The sequence below is a fragment of the Hippoglossus hippoglossus genome, chromosome 4 (genome assembly GCF_009819705.1).
Source record: "Hippoglossus hippoglossus isolate fHipHip1 chromosome 4, fHipHip1.pri, whole genome shotgun sequence".
Taxonomy (NCBI): Eukaryota; Metazoa; Chordata; class Actinopteri; order Pleuronectiformes; family Pleuronectidae; genus Hippoglossus; species Hippoglossus hippoglossus.
The window spans coordinates 25,586,961-25,605,691 of record NC_047154.1 but is presented as its reverse complement, the minus strand read 5'-3'; the positions used below and the strand labels follow the sequence as shown (position 1 = coordinate 25,605,691).

Genomic DNA, 18,731 nt, shown 5'->3' with positions numbered 1-18,731 from the left:
AGAATGCCGCGGCCCAATTTGAAAACTGAAAAATGTGTGCGGGCCACCCACACCTTTAATCACAACTATATGATCCACACACAGGACTAGAATCATACATATTATTAATTTGATAGCAAAAATAATTGTATATGAACATGTTTAGTTTCTAAATGGCGGCGGCGCACTTTACACGGTCCCAGGGTCTTGTTAGCTAACATCTCAGCGCACAGCACACACACACAGGCTTGGGGGTTGTCCTCTGGGCCAGCGACAGGTCCTCACTTGAGTCCTCTTTTTAGTTTTGAATGATTCAGTTGGACTTCCTGATTCCCCTTCGTCATCAGCAGCTTCCCTCTGTGTGACGGTCAGCAAAAACAACGACACCTGCTCTATAGCTCAGATAAAATAAGAACAACGTGGAATTTAAATCTCTTGTCTTTGTTTCATTACCTGTGATGATTACTTTTTTTTAAATCAATCATAAATGTTTGGTGGTAATCAACGCTTACTTACAAATCTGAAACTTTTTTATCTATTTATTTTCTGATGACCTCTCACGGCCCACCTGCAGTGGCATCACGGCCCACCAGGGGGCCGCGGCCCACACTTTGGGAATGAGGCCCTCTATAGGCCATCTTATAAAACTGCTCTTATGGAAGAAAAGAACTTGACATTTATGAATTTCTCTTTGTGCTTCCATTTATCTATATATATAAAAAAATTATAATTTATCATTTTACTTTTATTCTGGAGGCAGGAAGCCCATATAGGTAGTTTTAATGTTTCCCTTTTTATTTTCTAACTCTTCTTTGCATTTGAGAATGTGGATAAGTAGGAATATGAAGCAAATGAAGCATAATGTATATGTTAGTAGACTTTTCCACACATACATGTATAAAACTCAGTTTAGCAAATAGGAAATGGTCACACACATATAATAACCAGGTCCTGTTATTTATTTCCATAAATGTGAGAAACACTGAATTATTTCCGGGTGTGCTTTATTTATTCATATTCTTTATATTCTACATTTATTCATCTCGTTACACTAAGAAAACTTGAAAAAAAAAGAATCATAAAATCAATGAAACAATCATTCAAATAAATCACAAAGCTTTTTCCACTTCCAAACGGAGCCGCCGCCGTCTGAGTGGCGAATATTCACCCAGCTTCCCGCGTCTGATAAAGAGCGGGACGACAAATCCCTGTTGACTCTCTCCGTCGAGCTGAACTGTGAGTTTTCCACGTAACAAAAAGTGAAATCAAGAATAAAACACAGATGAAAAGCTTTGCACTTCAAGTACAGTCTGGCGTTGACCCGGTGAATACGTAAGAATCCACTTCAGTCAGAAAGGTGAATCAGTCACAGGTAGTATTCTGTTGTTCTGGTGCCTTCATGGAAGGTGACAGGGCTACTCCAAACTGCCGAAGCGTGGGGCGAGCGGGCGAGCGGCGTGAGTGTCGAACAGAATCGATCGGTGAGCGTCGGCCGGGAGACGTCTGCATGCGGCTCTGAGACACGAAGCAGTGCTGCTATGTACAAAATAAATTAATCAACTCCAGCCGGGGCTCCGTGTGTGTGTGTGTGTTCTTAGCTTATGATTGAGAACGAGTAACGTTTTTTTAAAATAAGACTTGAAAATTAAAAGAAAGAAAGAATTCTGTATCCACAAAAAAATATAAATCATTTAAATACTTCAGTCTATACTTCTTGGAGAAATAGGCCAAAAGGTGCAAAGCATGCAACAAACCAGGACGACATGACGAACACATCACTGTCAGTGGGACGCTAACATTTCTTTTTTTTTTGGGGGGGGGGGGGGGGGGGGGGGGTTCTTTACCTCTGCAGCCAAACATGAAGCTTGATGCAGAAGTGACGCCGGCCTTCAGTCTCTAACACGAGTCCTTCTTTTACCTAAGGCTCCGCAGAGGTCAGAGCTCTCTGGGGAGAAGTCGTGGGCTCTGCAGGACAGTGACCCCCGCTGGGAGACCCTCTGTGTCTCCACGGCAGCGATGACAAAGAAACAAAAGTCTTTTTTTCCCAGGGTCCGAACATCAAGCTGCGGGGGGTGGGGTGGGGGGGGGAGGCGAAGCTAACACAAGGAGGCAGAGAGGAGGGTTTTTCTTTTCAGGAGCCATACGGGTACAGCAGCATTGGTCCGGTGTCGGGCTCCGAGGGCGCCTTCACTGTGGGAAGGCAGCTGGGAGCATCACAGTGTTTCTGAGCAGGGAGACAGGAGGCAGGTTGGTGAAGTTAGAGTTTAACTAATGGGATTAACGGGTTATTTAAGATAAGGGATGAAAAGGCTGGTCTCACCTGCAGAGCTCTCTGGTGATGGAGTGTGTGTGGAGTGGCACTTGTTTTTCTGCAGAGAGAGAATCAGATCAATTAATGCATCGATTGAATAACTGTGTTTGTATGCTACTACTACTACTACTACTACTACTACTACTACTACTACTGCTACTACTACTACTACTACTTCTAGTATTGCGACTACTAGTATTTGCTAGTAGTTCCCAAGTCAGGGCTGGACCATGCTTTTGTCGTCAGGGCCCAGAGGCTCGGGAACTCTTTGACGGAGCAGATTACACTTAGCAGCACTTCACCTGTTTTTAAATCATTGTTTAAAACGTGTGTTTTACAGGAAAAGACTTTTCATGTCTGGTTTTAATGGAACTTGTTTTTTTTTCAGGCTTGTTTTTGTTTTGTTCTGTGTTGTTTTATTTCCATGTATTTTGCAAAGCACTTGGTAACCTTGTTGAGGTAAGTTATAATTATTATGATTATTACCACAGTAATACAAATGTACAGATTTGTTTTGTTAATATTAATAAAATAAAAAACATAAAAATACTATTCATATCATACAAATATACATAGATATACATTTTTTTAATGTACACATTTACAATCATGTAAAAAGTTTACTCTAAAATTTAAATATTGATATAAAAACTAATGTTAAAATGTACATTTATTTATTATTTAAACGTTAACAGCGACCAGTGCTCTGATTGGTCGGCTGTTGCCTGGTGTTCTGGTTGTCCACACCAGGGGGCAAGAGTCATGTGTGTGACCATGACAGTGATTCATCTGACTTCTGATTCAGGTCAGGCGGTAGTGCAGACTCCGGTCTGACAGCCACGGGTGTCGGAGCGACTCTGCGGCGCTCATCCTCCAGCTCTTGCTCTTCACCAGCAGACGCGTGATGAAGTCTTTGGCCTCGTCCGAGACGTCCGTGAACTCCTCCTCCTCAAAGTTCCACTGGCAGGCCAGGATGTTGTTCAGCGTCTCGTTGTCGTCGTCCCCGAGAAACGGGGACAAGCCGCTGAGCCTGAAAGGAGACAGAGGTCAGGGGTCAAACTGCGGCTGGTGTCTGTATACTGTGTGTGTGTGTGTGTGTGTGTGTGTGTGTGTGTGTGTGTGTGTGTGTGTGTGTGTGTGTGTGTGTGTGTGTGTTGGACCACGTACAGCATGTATGTGATGACACCCAGGCTCCACATGTCGGTGGGAAATGAAACAAACTCGTAGTTGATGACTTCAGGGGCCAAAAATTCCGGCGTTCCAAAGTTGACCTTGAGCTTCTCCCTGGGTTTGTACCTGACACAGACACAACAACAGACCGTGAGACGCACGTCTGAGAAGAGACTGATATCAAAGGTGAGGAGAGAGAGAGAGAGATGCTTTCACCTCCTGGCCAAACCAAAGTCAATGATTTTGATCTTGTTCGTGACTCTGCTCACACAGAGAATGTTCTCTGGCTGAAAGAGAACAGAAGAGAGGAATTCTTAGAATTATTATTAATTATTAAAGATTAAATGAAGCTGGCAGATCCAGAATTTGTTCTTTCTCTAACTTTCTCTAACTCTCAAGAAATGATGCAGAGATATAAACGTGTAGCCTCATTGAAACTGGACAGAAAGGATTGTTTTGTCGTTGTTTTTAAAAGTGTGATTTCTTATGGTTTTTGATTCTTTCATCATGTATCGTATTTAATCGATTGACTGGATAAAGGGAAATAGAGCATAAATACTTGTTTAAATACTTAAACAGGTGTTGAACTGGGAGAGGGTGTCATCCTGGAGCAGGTTTACCTTGAGGTCCAGGTGCAGGATGTACATCTTGTGCATGTACTGCAGCCCCTCACAGATCTGCCGTATGAACAGCACCGTGTCCAGCTCCGTCAGGTTGTAGTTCTCGTCGATGATGCGGTCGAACAGCTCCCCTCCCTCCACACTGCGGCACACACAGGAGCACACGGATGTATTTACAACCACGACGAGCTTTTAAACTCTGTGGTATTAACACGCACAAATCCAGACGCACTATTCCATGACCAGGATGATGTCGTGGCGTGACTCGAAGGCGGCGTACAGCTGGATGAGGTTGGCGTGGTTCAGCTGGTTCATCACCTGGATCTCGTTCCTCACGACATCCTGAGGAAACAAATACACAGACCAGTTAATACATGACGTGCACAGGTACCATGAGCAAAAAGCATGACTCTGCCTGTATAAACGTGTGTGTGTTTGTGTGTGTCTGTGTGTGTGTTGGGTGGTCAACTATGAATATCTGAGGTGATAATGTGAGCACAGATCTGCATGTGCTCAGACGTCAAACCTCCTCCACGTCACTGTCAGTGCTAGAATCTGAGAAACGGACATCCCACTGTTTCATATTCAGAATTCTGCTGCACCTTCTCTTTCTGGCTCCTCGCTTTGATGATCTTGGCGGCCAACGTCAGCCCGGACGAGTTCTCCGTGCACTTGTGGACTTGTCCGAATCGTCCCCTGAGGAGAGAAGCGCAAAGACCTGTCATGAGTCAAACACAGACATGGACACAAGAAGCAGAGGAGAAGAAGAGACGTCCTAGAATTCGGATTATTTTAATAACTATGGAACTCAACAGAGGCCCAACTGTACCTGGGATTCAGTCAAGCGTCACCAAATTAAAAACTATAAAAATGCTCACAATGTTAAAGAAAGTATGATTTGTGTAATCTTGCTCACAAACAGACCAACAAACTAACAGACGGGTTGAAAACACAACGTCCTTGGTGACGGTAAAAACTATTTACTCTCGTGCTAAAAGGATTAATATCAAATGATCATTTAAGGAATTTGTCATCTCCAAATTCCAGATAGTTTCTGGTTCCAACCTCTAAAACACAAATTATCTGCTTTTCTCTGTTTGGAATCATTGTAAATTGAAAATCTTTGGACTTTTAGTCAAATAATTCATAATAACACTGTAACATATTGTTCATTATACCGGGTCCCTTCAGTAATAAGGACTCTGTACTGTGCCATTATGTCAGCCATTCTAGAAATGTGCTTGCGTGCCGAGCAGTAATCTCCAGTTGGAGAGGCAGGATTTAGCATCGAGCTCTTACATCACAGAGCTCTGCTATAGTCCCCCCCCCCCCCCCCCCGAGGCTCTCAGTCCACTTCAGAGGGCAATAAAAAGGGTCTTGGAAAAAACTGTTAAGCGAGTGACATCCTCTGTTATTTCATTAGAGGAGAGCGACGTGTCCAAGTGTCCCTGAAATGAAAATAACGTCCTGTGGTTTCCTCGTCACTCACCCCCCCAGGACCTCATCCCTGTTGATGGTGTAATAGGTGCCTATCTGATGGGGCTTGGGCGTCACGATGCAGTGTTCGAACGGGGCCAACGGCGGAGGGCTGGAGTCTGAAGGAACACAACACAGGAAACACAAAGAAATAACAACAAAATGAATTGATAAACAGAGTGAGAGAGTGAGAACAGAGACTTGAGGACGAGGCCCCGGACCCCAGAGACAAAGTGGATGAAAATAGCAGCGTGCCGACGCCTCATTATCTGCTCGGCCAGCTGCGCCGACTGACACGTTACTGACGCCCGAGCCGACACTGGATCTGCTCCCAGGGAAATAAAAGTCAAATGTCACCAGCTAATAAGAACGTTGAGTTTTTAACGGAGACGCTGCTGCACATGAAGTTCATCGCAACTTCATGACAAACAGAACCAGAGCCAAGATTCTCTATAAATACTGAGGCATAAACATACAAGAAAATACTATAAATAAAATATTATTTCTTTGTCCGACCCAAATAAAATCATCCTCGTTAACTAAAGATCTAGTTTTTCAATATGATTTTATTAGAAGTATTTGTCTTCTAGTCTGACACACTGTTAAATCAAAGGTAAATAAGTATATAAAGCATTGTCACTTTGTAGTTCAAAGTTCAAAACCAGCAGGATTTGACAAACTTGAGTTAAGACCTAAATTTCAAAATAAAGGTACAGACTTTCCCCTCCCCCAACTTCCCCAGATTGGCCCTGATTGCTTTCCGTACGTTCAACGACATCATGACTTACCGATAATGAATTCTTTCACCGTCGGCTCCCCGTCTTTCGCCTCCTCCTCTTCCTCCTCCGGCTTTGCTTCGTCAGACTTGGCGTCCTGCTGCTCGCCCTTCTCCACCGCCGCCTCTCCCTCTGCGTTCTCCACCTTGCTCTTTTTGAGGTCGTCCTTCACCAGGTATTCCTCCGTGACGCGCCGCTTGCTGCAGGTGGCCACATCCCCGACCTCCTCAGAGCTGCACATTCACAGGAATACAAAATCTATATTTCCTTTTCTCAGATTAAATTGTAATAAAATGAAACAATAAACACGATCCAGTGTGAGCAAAGTGATTCTGTAGAAAAGTACCTTTCCTGTTTCAGGAGAGGCGTCTTGCAAATGTCTGCGATGACACCGGGGCCTTTTCTGACTCTTCTGCGTCTCCTTTGTGCCTCTTCTTCCCGTCATCCTCCACCTTCCCAGCTGGTTCCGCTCTCACGTCTTCTCCCTTTTCCTCCTCTTCCTCCTCCGGCTCGGAGTCCTCAAAGACATCCTCCTCCCCCTCCTCTTCCTCCTCCTCCTCTCTCCCCTCAGAGGTCGTCGTCCTCTCCCCTGACTGCGGGGCAGAGATGTGAGGTCCATCCGGGATCAGCTCGGCCGGCTCCTGTCGTCTTCCTCCGCTGCCTCGGTCGTCTCCTCTCTGGGCCTCAGCCTCTGCGTTCACATGGGAATGCTCAGCGTTCTGCCTGTTGAGCTTCTCCACCTGCTCCTGCAGCTCCGGCTCGTTCAGGGCCACCGAATCTGAAACATACATTTTATTTTTTACATTGCAAGATGGATAATCTTTCATTGAATAATTCACGGATCTTGACAAAAAAATATGTCGACAACACTGATTACAGACCATGAATGAGCTGCGTTTATATAGAGGTTCTAAAGTGTGTCTCTAATTCACACACACACATTCATGCTGATGATGCAGCCATAAGGAGTTCAGTGACTTGCTCAAGGACACTGCCACACATTCAGGAGGAGCCTGGGATCGAACCAGGAACCTTCTGATCACTAAACGTCTGCTACCTTCTAAAGTCTACTGTTTCTTTGGCTTTGTACTTTGTTCTCTGCACAATGACAATAAAGTTGAATCTATGTGGATATCTATGGATGAGAGCTGCTATTGTTACCTGTTATTACTGTAATTACTGTTTATATTTTTGACATGTCATGTGAATAAACTCAGGCGAGTGACGGACCGACCTGACGAATCTTGGGGCTTCCTCTTCTTCTGGGCCTTCAGACCCTTCAGGCTCAGTTTGGCTTTATCCTTCTCATCCTTCGCCTTTGAGAAGAAAGAAGAAACAAATACTTTAGATTCATACATTTTATACGTTACCTACAAATACAAAAGGGGAGTTCAGAGCAAAGTAAAACTTCGCAATAAATCCCCTCAACTCAAGTCTCGTTTCCAGTGATTCTTTGTCACTTGTCAAACAGTCTGGGGAAGTGATTTGTGGGGTTCTGTATCCAGGAGTCTGATTTCTGATGGCAGCAGCACAGTTATATATACTGGAGATTTCCATTTGCACAATAGTACAACAAGCCAAACTGTTTGTTGCTGTTTCTGTGGTTGCCCCGTAACTCAAGCGTGATGTTCTGGGGGACGGATGCCTTCCTTGGACGAGAGAGAGGAAAGGTCACGTATCATCTGTGGCAGGCGACGTCCCGCACGACACAGGAAACTGTTTTGTTCCCAAACGTACCGGACAGTGATTAAAGAACGTGATATAATAAGAGGAATATAGATAAAAGCTTTAAACTGCTGTGATGATCCCTCTGGGACATTTGACACCTCCAACAGAAGCCGTTTACTTTGACACACACGCTCCCATTGCTGAAAACAGCTGCTGAATCAGCATAATCCATGTGTGTAAGCATGCACGCACACCCACACACACACTAACAAACATGAACATAGTGGTGCAGACTACATGTGGTTACATACATGTGCACGAGCCCGGCAGTACTGTGGCTGTTCCGAACAGCTCATGCTAAGGGCTGTGCAGCTGCAGATAGAGACTTGGTTCTGATAAGAGAAGCAGTCTGACTACTTAACATTACAGACAGCGACTTGTTGACGTACAGCAGGACTAAGAATAGCTTTACTAGGAGCCATATCAGCACCAAGAGGAGTGGGTGGCAGAGTTACACTGGAAAAATAAAAATAAAAACAACCTGAAAAGATGTGCTTTGTGTGTTTTATCCACAAAATCCGTAAAACTTCAGCATCAGCCATTATAGTGCCACAGCACGCAGGTCCGAATGCCACCAGGAAGACGCCATTTGCAACCTTTCAGACAGCACTTAATGCATCTGCTGCAATGATCACAATGCAATCAGACTCCTCACTATGCTGCCATTAACGACATGGCACACGGGGTTAGAAGCACTGTGGGAATATTGCGTTACGCTTCCCCTCAAACGCTGGAGATGGAAAAAAAAGAGCAGTGAAGACACAAGTAGGTGGAAAGACTTTGTGGTTTTTGCAGGTTGTTCTCGCACCTTTGCACCTCGGCTCTCACCTTCTTGCTCGCCTTGTGTCCAGGCTGTTTGAAGAGCAGCTCCACCAGCCTGGAGCTCTTCACCACCTCCCCGATGAAGCTGATCACCTGCTGGGTGCCCTCCACCAGCTTCTCCACGCCGTCCAGCCGGTGTCCATGACTCTCCGTCCACTCGCTGGCCCTCTCCACTGCCCCACGCAGCTCCCGGCACGCTGCCCCCACCCCGGACTCCCGCCTTCCGCCGTGGCCGGCTTCACGCATGGAGGCCAGATCCTGACCCATGCCCCTGACATCCTGGGACAGGCCGTCCAGCCGGGTCAGGACAGTTTGCTGCATGTTGAGCAAACGCTCCATCTGAGAGCTCAGGGAGTCGATGCGGCTCTCCACGCCGTGCAGGGCGGCATCGTGAGAAGAGGAAGAAGCTTGGTACCCGCTAAGAGACGACTTCCTTCCACCAGGCTTCTGACCATGAAGAGGGTTCGGGTCGTAAACCCTGGCTAACGAGTTGACCAGGGTGGAGTTCATGGCTGATTTACAGTAGACAAATAGCAAAAAATCTTTCCTTCACTAATGAAGTCCATTCACTTTCACGTAGGTTTGATGGAAACTACAGCGAAAAACCATATCACAGGACAAAGCTGCAGGCAGAAGAAAAGACACGCAGGGACAACAGAGACGTCTCCAACGCAAGAGCCACAGAGTTGAGTTTTAAGAATAGCAAATGGCGATCCGACAAATTAAAGTGCAGCCCCCTTTGGACGTCAGGCACCGAGGGGCCAGTGATAAGAGCCGGGGGCTCGGGTGTGCAGTTGGGGATTGATGGGGGTTAGGGCGAGATGCTGGAGAGGGTCGCTATGTGACATTTGAGACACTTCAAAAGCCCTTCAGTCAGGTGTCAGAATCCCAGGAATCTGGGGCGGAAATATGACGCCGTGAAAAGAAAGCACGACAAATAAAATGTGCAGCCAATAGACAAGAACACCAGGTCCTCATTTCTGATGATGAAGAACTCGTGGACAGTTTCAGGAGGTGGAGTTGTGTTGTGAACAGAAGTGTTCAGTGTATTTTACACAGCATGGATCTAGGCATTAGAGGCTATATGGAGGTATATGGTTTTCACGTTGTTCCACAAGAGGAAGTAGGGTGACAGGTGCAAGCATGCGCACGGCCGCAGGCGCTTCATGAACCACTTGGACGTGGGTTACAGACACAAAGCATTGTGGGTATTTCTGAAGCTGGTAAAATGCCACTTGGTTCTCTAGGTTGAGCCAGAGGAGGTTTCAGGTGAACGTCGCATCATTTCCAATCATTTCCAGAGTCGAGAGCCACAAGACAAATCATGTTTTTATTCCTATAACTCTGCTTTGGATGTTGGATTTCTAATTGTATAGCTACTTTTGAATAGCTAATTTGTTTTCCTATTATAATTTAACATAAACATTTGTGATTGTTTTTTTTGTCATGGTTAAATATTAAATTCAATAAATAATTTTGACAATAACAACCTGCATCATCCTCATTTAAGAGTTTAACTCCATCAATGATTTACAGTCCCTTGTGAGTTTGCTAATATTTTTTGTTGCATTGCCAAATTCTTTATTGCTTCTATTCTGGATTTTATATTTAAATATCATGTAGAGGGTTAGAACTTTAAAACTTTGCAAAGTGTAAACAGCTCCGTTAAAAGTTTGGTTGCTCTGAGGAGTTTTAAAAATGTTTTGGTTTTTATTTAGAGTCCATGGTTCAGAAGGAGGTTTCTTAATATAGGCTCGTGCACGGTCACCGTGAGGGTCGAGCAGACAACGGAAGAAAACAGGAAACAGGTGAAGCCAGTGACATCTAAGAAGTGTTGATACAAGAGGAGAAGGGGATTGTGGGAGAGGAAACTTACTGCACACGTGTTGTTGTGAAGAACTGAGAACGAACTGAGATAAACACACAGATACTGACACACAAACGTTCATATTCGTGAACAGACACGAACGTTTGACACTTTCAGAGACGTGTCTGACTGCGAGCGTTGACCTCAGACTTGTCCCCGTCTTGCTGCAGCAGTATCTGCAGAATCCACGCCGGCGCCTATATACCGGCACCCATCTGTCAGCACTGGAAAAACCTGACCTGTACCCTGTATGTCCCGAGCAGTGTTCCCAGGACAGACGGCTCGTCAGCTGTCGGGTTTAACACTCCAGTGTATCCCCCAGTGGCCATTTAGCAGCTAAGGTGAGAATGAATGAGAACACTGTGCGAGCGCATTGGCGGAGCGGAGCGCGCACGATGGAAACATGTTCCACCGGGGATCGGACAGAGGAGAACCAGTTTACCCACTGACCTGGTTTGTAAACATCACGACATGGCGTTCGTTTCCCGCCGCCTGTCATCCCACAACTCATTTTATACTGAGCTGACCCAGAGACTTAAAGGTGCAGTCCACGTAAAATCTGCCTGAGAGAAGTCAACTCCAGCGTTTAAGTAGCGTTTCCATCATCTGGTCACAAACCATCGAATCCTGTTGTATGTTCCGCACAAAGACTTTAGATAAAGATGGACGACGCATCTCCAAGTCCCGCACTCTATCCAGAAACGAAGCCAAAATATCCCAGATACGAACGCTGCCATCTTACCCCGATGACGTCATTTGGAGTCAGACGTTTCACCTCATTTTTATATCATCAAATAACGAATTAAAACCAAACTTAATCAGAAAAAACTTGAACAAACATCAGTGTGATGAGAACGACCTAAAACAACAGAAACCATCTTTGTACAAACATGTTTTACTTTGGTTCACGTCCCATCCACGAACATGAAGGAGGCAGGGTTTATGGCCTTTACTGCATCCGGCCACCAGGGGGCGATCAAGACACTTTGGCTTCACTTTCAGGGAGTCATCATGTCGTCCATCTTAATATATACGGCCTGCGATCGAGACTCACCACGTACTAAACCACAACCACTACATCAGGTTGACTGACGCAGCAGGGAGCCTTTAAGGTCAATGAGGACATCATCACGGTGGCGTTTGATTGGTGGAGGTCCAGTGTGGAGGTCAGAGGGCAGAGCGAGGTTTAACTGTCCCCAGCGGGACAATCCCTGGAACCCCCCGTCAGCGAAGGTTACTTGGAAAGACGAGAGGCGGCGTGCTATCGCAGCAGCAGAGCGCTGAGGAATGACAGTGATGCCGCCGAGCCGCTCTGGACGCGTATAGAGTTACTCAGCAGAGACGCAGACAATACATAATACTTATTCTAGCATGAGTGTCCCAGTAATCCCACATCACTGCGGCGCGATGGGCGGAACAACACGCATGAAACCAGCTTTAAGGCCACAGACACAGTAATAGACTGCGTGACACGCGACAAGCGTGACAAACATGCGGCCGCTGCTGTGAGTCCACGTTTAATCCCACTGGGGCAGGAACACGCCGACATGAAGGCAGGAGCAGAAAGTAATTAACGACTTTCACTCAACAAGAGGTTAACTACATGTTTCTAAATACTGTGAGTGGTACTGGGTTTTAGGGATTCACCATTTCTGTTCCTCTTTTGTAGATTATTAAAGAATAAACTGAAAATCCATATGTTTCTCAGGATTCTTGGCATTTTATTTTCCTTGCAAAGTAGTTTGTGTGTTTGTTAGTTTGCACGATTACGCAAAAGCTACTGGAATAATTAACATGAAACTTGGTGAAAAGATGTGGAATAGATCAAGAAAGATTTGTGGCCTTAATATTTAACTTTATTTAATATAATTGTCTCTGTTCTTGTATATCTCCTTGTGTTTCCTTGTATAGCATCATATTAATACTCAGAGTATTGACACGCGCTCCTCGAATCAGACAGACTTTGTGGGTGTTCCTCGTAATAGACGAGACATTCTGGCCCCCGTGACAAACGGCTCAGTGACGGCCCTCTGATCTCTGGCATGTTCCGGCTCCGGAGCCCCTGAACCATCCAGGGTTTCCCTCTCTGAATTGGCATCCCTGCCCGCAAAGGAACCACCATACCATCCCCATGACTCACATCACACTCGCCTCACAGAGACCAAAAATAATCGCCTCACAGAGACCTCACAGAGACCAAAAACCTGGGAGCCTCCGAGGTTTCAGGAGCTCAGACGCCCGGAGGCAGCTCGGAGCAGAGCCGCCGCTCCTCCATGTTGAGAGGAACCAGTAGAGGTGGTGTTCAGGCCTCCAGGGCAATTTCCACTGGAGCTTTGCCAGTAATGTCAGCAACCACAAATGCTGGAGAGACGACATATCTAACACCTTCATCAGAAAGGAACTGGGCCACGTCTGGACCGACTTGCTGAACCGGCTGCAACAGGCGAGCATCAGAAAATAAAATGTGTTCATTCAGAGGATCCTTGTGATGTTACACAGCCTGTTAGTCGCCACCTGCAGGTTCCAGTTACACTTTACATTCATTAAAATCAGTTTGATGGTGGAGAGACTCTGAATATCTACATGATTCTGCAGGAGACTTTTAAAATATGAAGGGTTCTGGCTGTAGGGGGCGCTCTAAAAGTTACACAGTGTTCCTTAAACATGTGATGGAAAATAAAGCCTCGGATCCTAAATTAGTTCGAGTACGAGTTCTTTCCCCGTCGCACCGTCCCGTGTGTGTGTCTGGAGCAGCTGCAGGGACTTTTCATTCATGTGTTTCACACTAATTGCAAAGCAAACAAATCTGACTGTGCATTCACAGGCTCCTCCCAACGTCCACTTCCCTGAGTGCTGTTCCCACTTTGGTTTGTTTACGTGATTTGAAGTCGCAATGTGGAAAAAACACGGACGCTGTGCTTAGTATTTACTCTTTTAAACAACCCCCAGATACCTTTTTCCAAATCTACATAATAAATGTTGATGGTCTGTATCTATGTAGAACTTCTCGTCTTGATGAGCACACAAAACCTCTCACAGTACAGTTTTGCCATTAACACACAAACTTTCTATCGCACATCACGAGACAAGGATCAAACCGCTGACCTTCTGGTTAGTGGACAACCCGCTCTACCTCCTGAGCCACAGCGGCAATAACGAAGAGCAAAGAAAAAGGATCAGCTGTGACGGGCATGTGAATAATTTAAAACATGCATGTTAATCATCGTCGGTGGAGTTTGGTGAGAGCGGAACACACACGAGCTGATATTAAATGTATGATTAACTTTCTCCTGTATAAGAACCAGGAAATAACTTTTAAACTACGCTAACATTCAGTGAACTGTGACCCGACCCCTGTATCTACCCTGCACGTGAAACAGAAACGTCCTGTTCACGCACATTTTCCCCTGACGCACAGTAGCCGAGGTTTCAATCTGCCACAGAGGGAGTCACTTGTTTGTGGCTGCGCAGCTTCACGACAAAGATGGCCACGCGTTATCTCTGCAACTCCACCTGCTGCATATTTTCAACCTGACAAACACTCATGTCACCACGAGCCGATGACAGTCTGTTCTTTCTCAGCTCAGCTGCGGCGATAGCGCTCGCTCTGCCGCTGCTGTTGTGACCTCGGCCGGACGCGGAAACATTCCTTTAATGGACAAGAGGAGCTGGTACTCTGTGTGTGTGTATAAATATATAGGGACCAGCCTGTAAATATGTTGCATAAGCTCCCCCCCCCCTCTCTCTCTGTCTCTCTCTCTCTCTCTCTCTCTGTCAGTGTTGTGTAACGTGGGGACAAGTGGGCGTGGCGACGGGGAGGATTCAGGAGCGATGGTGACCTCTGACCCCGCGGAATGGCCGTCAATCCCACCGCCTCCAAACACACGAACACAGTGACAGAAAAACCCGGCAGAGCTCAGAGGAGAATCTGAGGAGAGGAGCTCGTTGGATCTCTGTCATTTATTAGGCTGTCGTTAATTATTACTTTCTGTAATTATCTTTAATTGCCTGTGTTTATTTCTAAAGCTTCTTTTCAAACTTGCATTTGAAAAGAAGCTTTGTCAGATGTTTATTTAACAGACTTGAATCCTCTGCGTCCCTGTTTCACGTCCTTTCAATACAAATCTCTTTTAACTGTCGGTTTTCCACCGGTGGTCCAAAGTGAATCTGTACATCTATTAAAGTTCTGTACTTAATTATTTACATTTTTTGGGAACGTCATACTTCTACACCACCAATACTGTACTTTTTACCCCTCTACATTATCAGATAACATATAATCACATAAATGATAATAGTGTATATTGTATATATGTTGGTTATGATAAGATGGAAAGAGACAAGCAGCCCAGCTCGTTATAAACTCATTAAAATGAGTTATAACGTGGTTTATACATTAAAGCATCAATAATTGTCTCATTCATACACTTTTTGTTTTTATATAATATAAAATTCATGCTAATCCAGTCTTGGAGCTTTACAAGTCTGATAAATGTGATAGTGATGGATCAACTCAGTGAAAATGATTTAAAAAAAAACTAAACAAAATTAAATGTTTCATTTACTTATGATTAATTAGACAAAACTCTCTGAGCAGAGTTTTAATTCTAGGGACAGTGCACTTCTGTGTAGCTACCACTAGGTGACAGGAGAGGACCAGAGACCCCTGAGGTCTCACACGTCCAACATGTCAAAGGTTAACATGTCAGGAGACAGACCATAAACACAACGTGCCGTCAAATCATCTGTTTCACTTCATTTCATCCTCCTCTCATTCACTTTCAACTTGACTTGAAGGTCCAGTGGGTGAGATTTAGGTTTATAGGCAGAAATTGAATATGAAATAATCCTAGTGATGTTTTCAATAGTTTGTTTCATCATAATCATATGAATTATTGTTTTCTTAACCCCAGAATGAGCCGTTTATATTTAAATACTTTATATTCAGGAGCGGGTCCTCTCTACGGAGGCCGCCATGTTTTTTACAGTTGTCGAAAAAGCTTTGAATATTTTCATAACCTGCTGTCGGTAGTAATGTTGCTAATAAAATGTTTTTATGTGAATTTAGCAAAAACAAATGGCTGGAAAATCTCCACTTCTGTCTCCAAACTCTGCTTTTATATGAATTTCATATGTAAACCTTAAATATCACATTATTGGGGATGTATTGCTGTGCTGTGTTACAAAGTGCAAAGGTTCACTTCTTCCAGTCTAAATACAACTTTCTATTTCTCTCGATCTGCTGCTGGCAAGCTTCACATCGGGGGAAGACCATTTTAGATCATTATAACATCCCTACACACACACACATACTGCTGGTGGGGGGACTCCACCGCCGCGTCTCAGCACTGAGCTGCTAATGAGAAATGCAAACGTCTGAAAGTGGACACCAGCCGAGAGGCCGGAGGAGTCCGGGGCGAAAACAGCACATTCCCCCGGAGTCCTCATACCAGAGAGACACAGGAGGGAGGAGCAGGGAGCAGGAGGCGAGGAGCAGGAAGTCACATGGCGGCTGGATCTTTAAATCACAGACGTCTGATTGCAGATTTACTCTTTCCTGTGCGGGGTTGTCAGTGAGAATTCATAACTGACAAGGTTTACAGTCGTCTGAAAGTGGTTGTGTGTCTGTGTGTGTTTGTACTGTATTTCCAATATAAACTATATTAATGATTATTCTGAATTTACGACTTAAAGCTCTGAGACGGATTCATGATGTGCAGTCTGTGCATAAACAGTAAATCTACACTTCACTAACTCACTTTATTAGGAACATCCCACTAACACTAAGTCATGGATTCCACGACACGTTGGAAACTTTCCTTTGAGCTTCTGCTTCACATTCACACGCCTGCAACACGTCATCACGTCTGCAGATGTGTCAGCTGCACAATTCACGACAACGTCCGCTTCTCTCACGTCACAAACATGTTCTGCACTGAGACGACTCTGGATTTCTGACATGCAGCTTTATGATGGTGGAAGGAAACTGTAAAGACATGAACACGCTGAGCTGCTGTGGACACGAGGCAGGTTGGGTTCACACAGGAAATAAATGAATTAATATGAATGTTTCTAAATGAGATATGATTAAGTTTGTGAGACCAACAGGGAATCTGTTGGAAAGTCACACAAGGCATTAATTTTCATTTCCTAACGTAAAAATGTTTCACTGCTGAGCACGGAAACTGACTTTAGCTGATGGTAAACAGGAAGAAGTGAACAAGTGATTTAGAGTTAAAATTATCAAATGAAATTAAAAAACAAACGTGAAAAAGTGAGAGAGGCTGGAAACTGGAGTCGAAGGGAACTTGACAAAGTTTTAAATAAAATGTACAAAGATTTAAAATATTGTAATGTGATGTTTTTGTGTGTGAAAAAAGAATCATTATTATTATTTATCTAAAATCCAAACTATATGTTTATCTTAAATAAACAGCTGCTTATCCAGATCTACATTGTGTTCAATGATTAATGTTTCACTAAATTAGGAATTATTCTTTTTAATAGCTGAGAAGGAGAAATAGAAATAATGCAGAAATAATAAAGGGAATAAAATCTTTCAAACTCAATCTGTATGAAACACATGATGAAATCAATTTTTACGTGATGTTAAAAAAGTCTTTGCACGTTTTATATTCGTCTGTAAACCAACGGAAACTGTGTCGACATCACGAAAACAACAAAAGCGAAGGTGTGTGTCTTTGTGTGTCTGTTGTCGTGTCGTTTGTTTGTGTGCTAATTCGGTCTGAGCTACGCGGGTGTGAGAATGTGAGGCGGGAGCAGCTCTTCTCACATTAGGCTCGTTCGCTCGCATTAACACGAGCTTCAGATTTCCTCTGAACGAGCCGCAGACAAAACCATTAGCTTGATCCCAGTGTGTCACTGGTGTGGGAGAGAAGTCGTGATGCTGTCTTTGATTAACTTTATTCACTTGTCTTCATTTGAAATTGATGCATCGTTAAACCACAACAATCCCTGTACATATGCAGGATTGTGAGAACACACATGAAACACATCTCTAATCTGTTTAAAACATTGACTGAATCCATATTTGAATATTGAATCCTAAAGTGTGACATGTTGATTTAAGAGCAACAGTAAAACCGTCTGTACTTTTAAGGAGGTTGTGTTTTCACCCCAGTCCGTTGGTGTGTGTTGTTGTTTGTGTGTCAGTAGGATTACACAAAAACTACACAACAGATTTCTGCAATGACCAATTACACATTTGGGGCCAGATCCAGGAGTATTTAGCTTCACTTTCTTTTTATATTGCGAGATAGAATGTTTTTTGACATTTTTAAGAATTTCCAAGGGAATAATTAATGAAAAATAAACAGATATCTATAGGGAACTGATATTTATGAGTAAATTGGTGTGAATCCAATTAAAAATCTGCTTCTTGTGAACTTAAATGTGGTTTAACAAGTTGATGGTGAAGGTTTAAAAAGAGAAAATCCCAGAAAAGTGAATTGTTGATTCCTTTTAATTAACTTCACTATTCAATATAAGCTGTTATTTTTCTATAAGGACTAAAGATGCCCTGATGCATAATGCAGGTTAATGGACTTTAGCATAAATGATAATTACAGAAAAGTGAATTAGACGTCAGCAGAGAAACTGGTTTGTTTCAGCACCAGATCTCACCTGGTTCAGCTTTTTTGTTTGAATATCAATAATTAAAACCTGAAACCTTTTCTATAATCTTAAAACCTTTACCTGCAGTTTAATCTTCAAACCCTAAATGTCCCCATTGTGGGACTAATACGTGATCTTATCTCATCTGTTGACTTCATTCTTTCACGTCTTCACTCGCATTGAGCTCCAGTTGCTAAACACACACGACCCGACTTGACTAAACCAGAGCAGAAAGGACGAGTTATAAATCTCAAGCGTGGTCTGTCGGCAGAGAGACGACCACACTGAGCGTAATAAAGACGCTGAGCTCACACTGACAGGCTGTAACTGCTCAAAGCTCCTCAGCT

General features: G+C 44.1%; 1 protein-coding gene across 1 annotated transcript; it reads right to left on the bottom strand.

Annotated features, from left to right (window-relative positions):
• Positions 1-975: 975 nt before the first annotated feature.
• mylk4b (myosin light chain kinase family, member 4b) lies at positions 976-9,392 on the bottom strand. The gene is given in 13 exon segments (XM_034582949.1): positions 976-2,350; positions 3,086-3,320; positions 3,458-3,586; positions 3,677-3,747; positions 4,081-4,222; positions 4,313-4,422; positions 4,683-4,776; positions 5,570-5,675; positions 6,345-6,565; positions 6,679-6,727; positions 6,730-7,110; positions 7,567-7,648; positions 8,889-9,392. Coding segments are annotated over 12 exon segments (2,118 nt in total). The 3' UTR covers positions 976-2,350; positions 3,086-3,091.
• Positions 9,393-18,731: the final 9,339 nt, after the last annotated feature.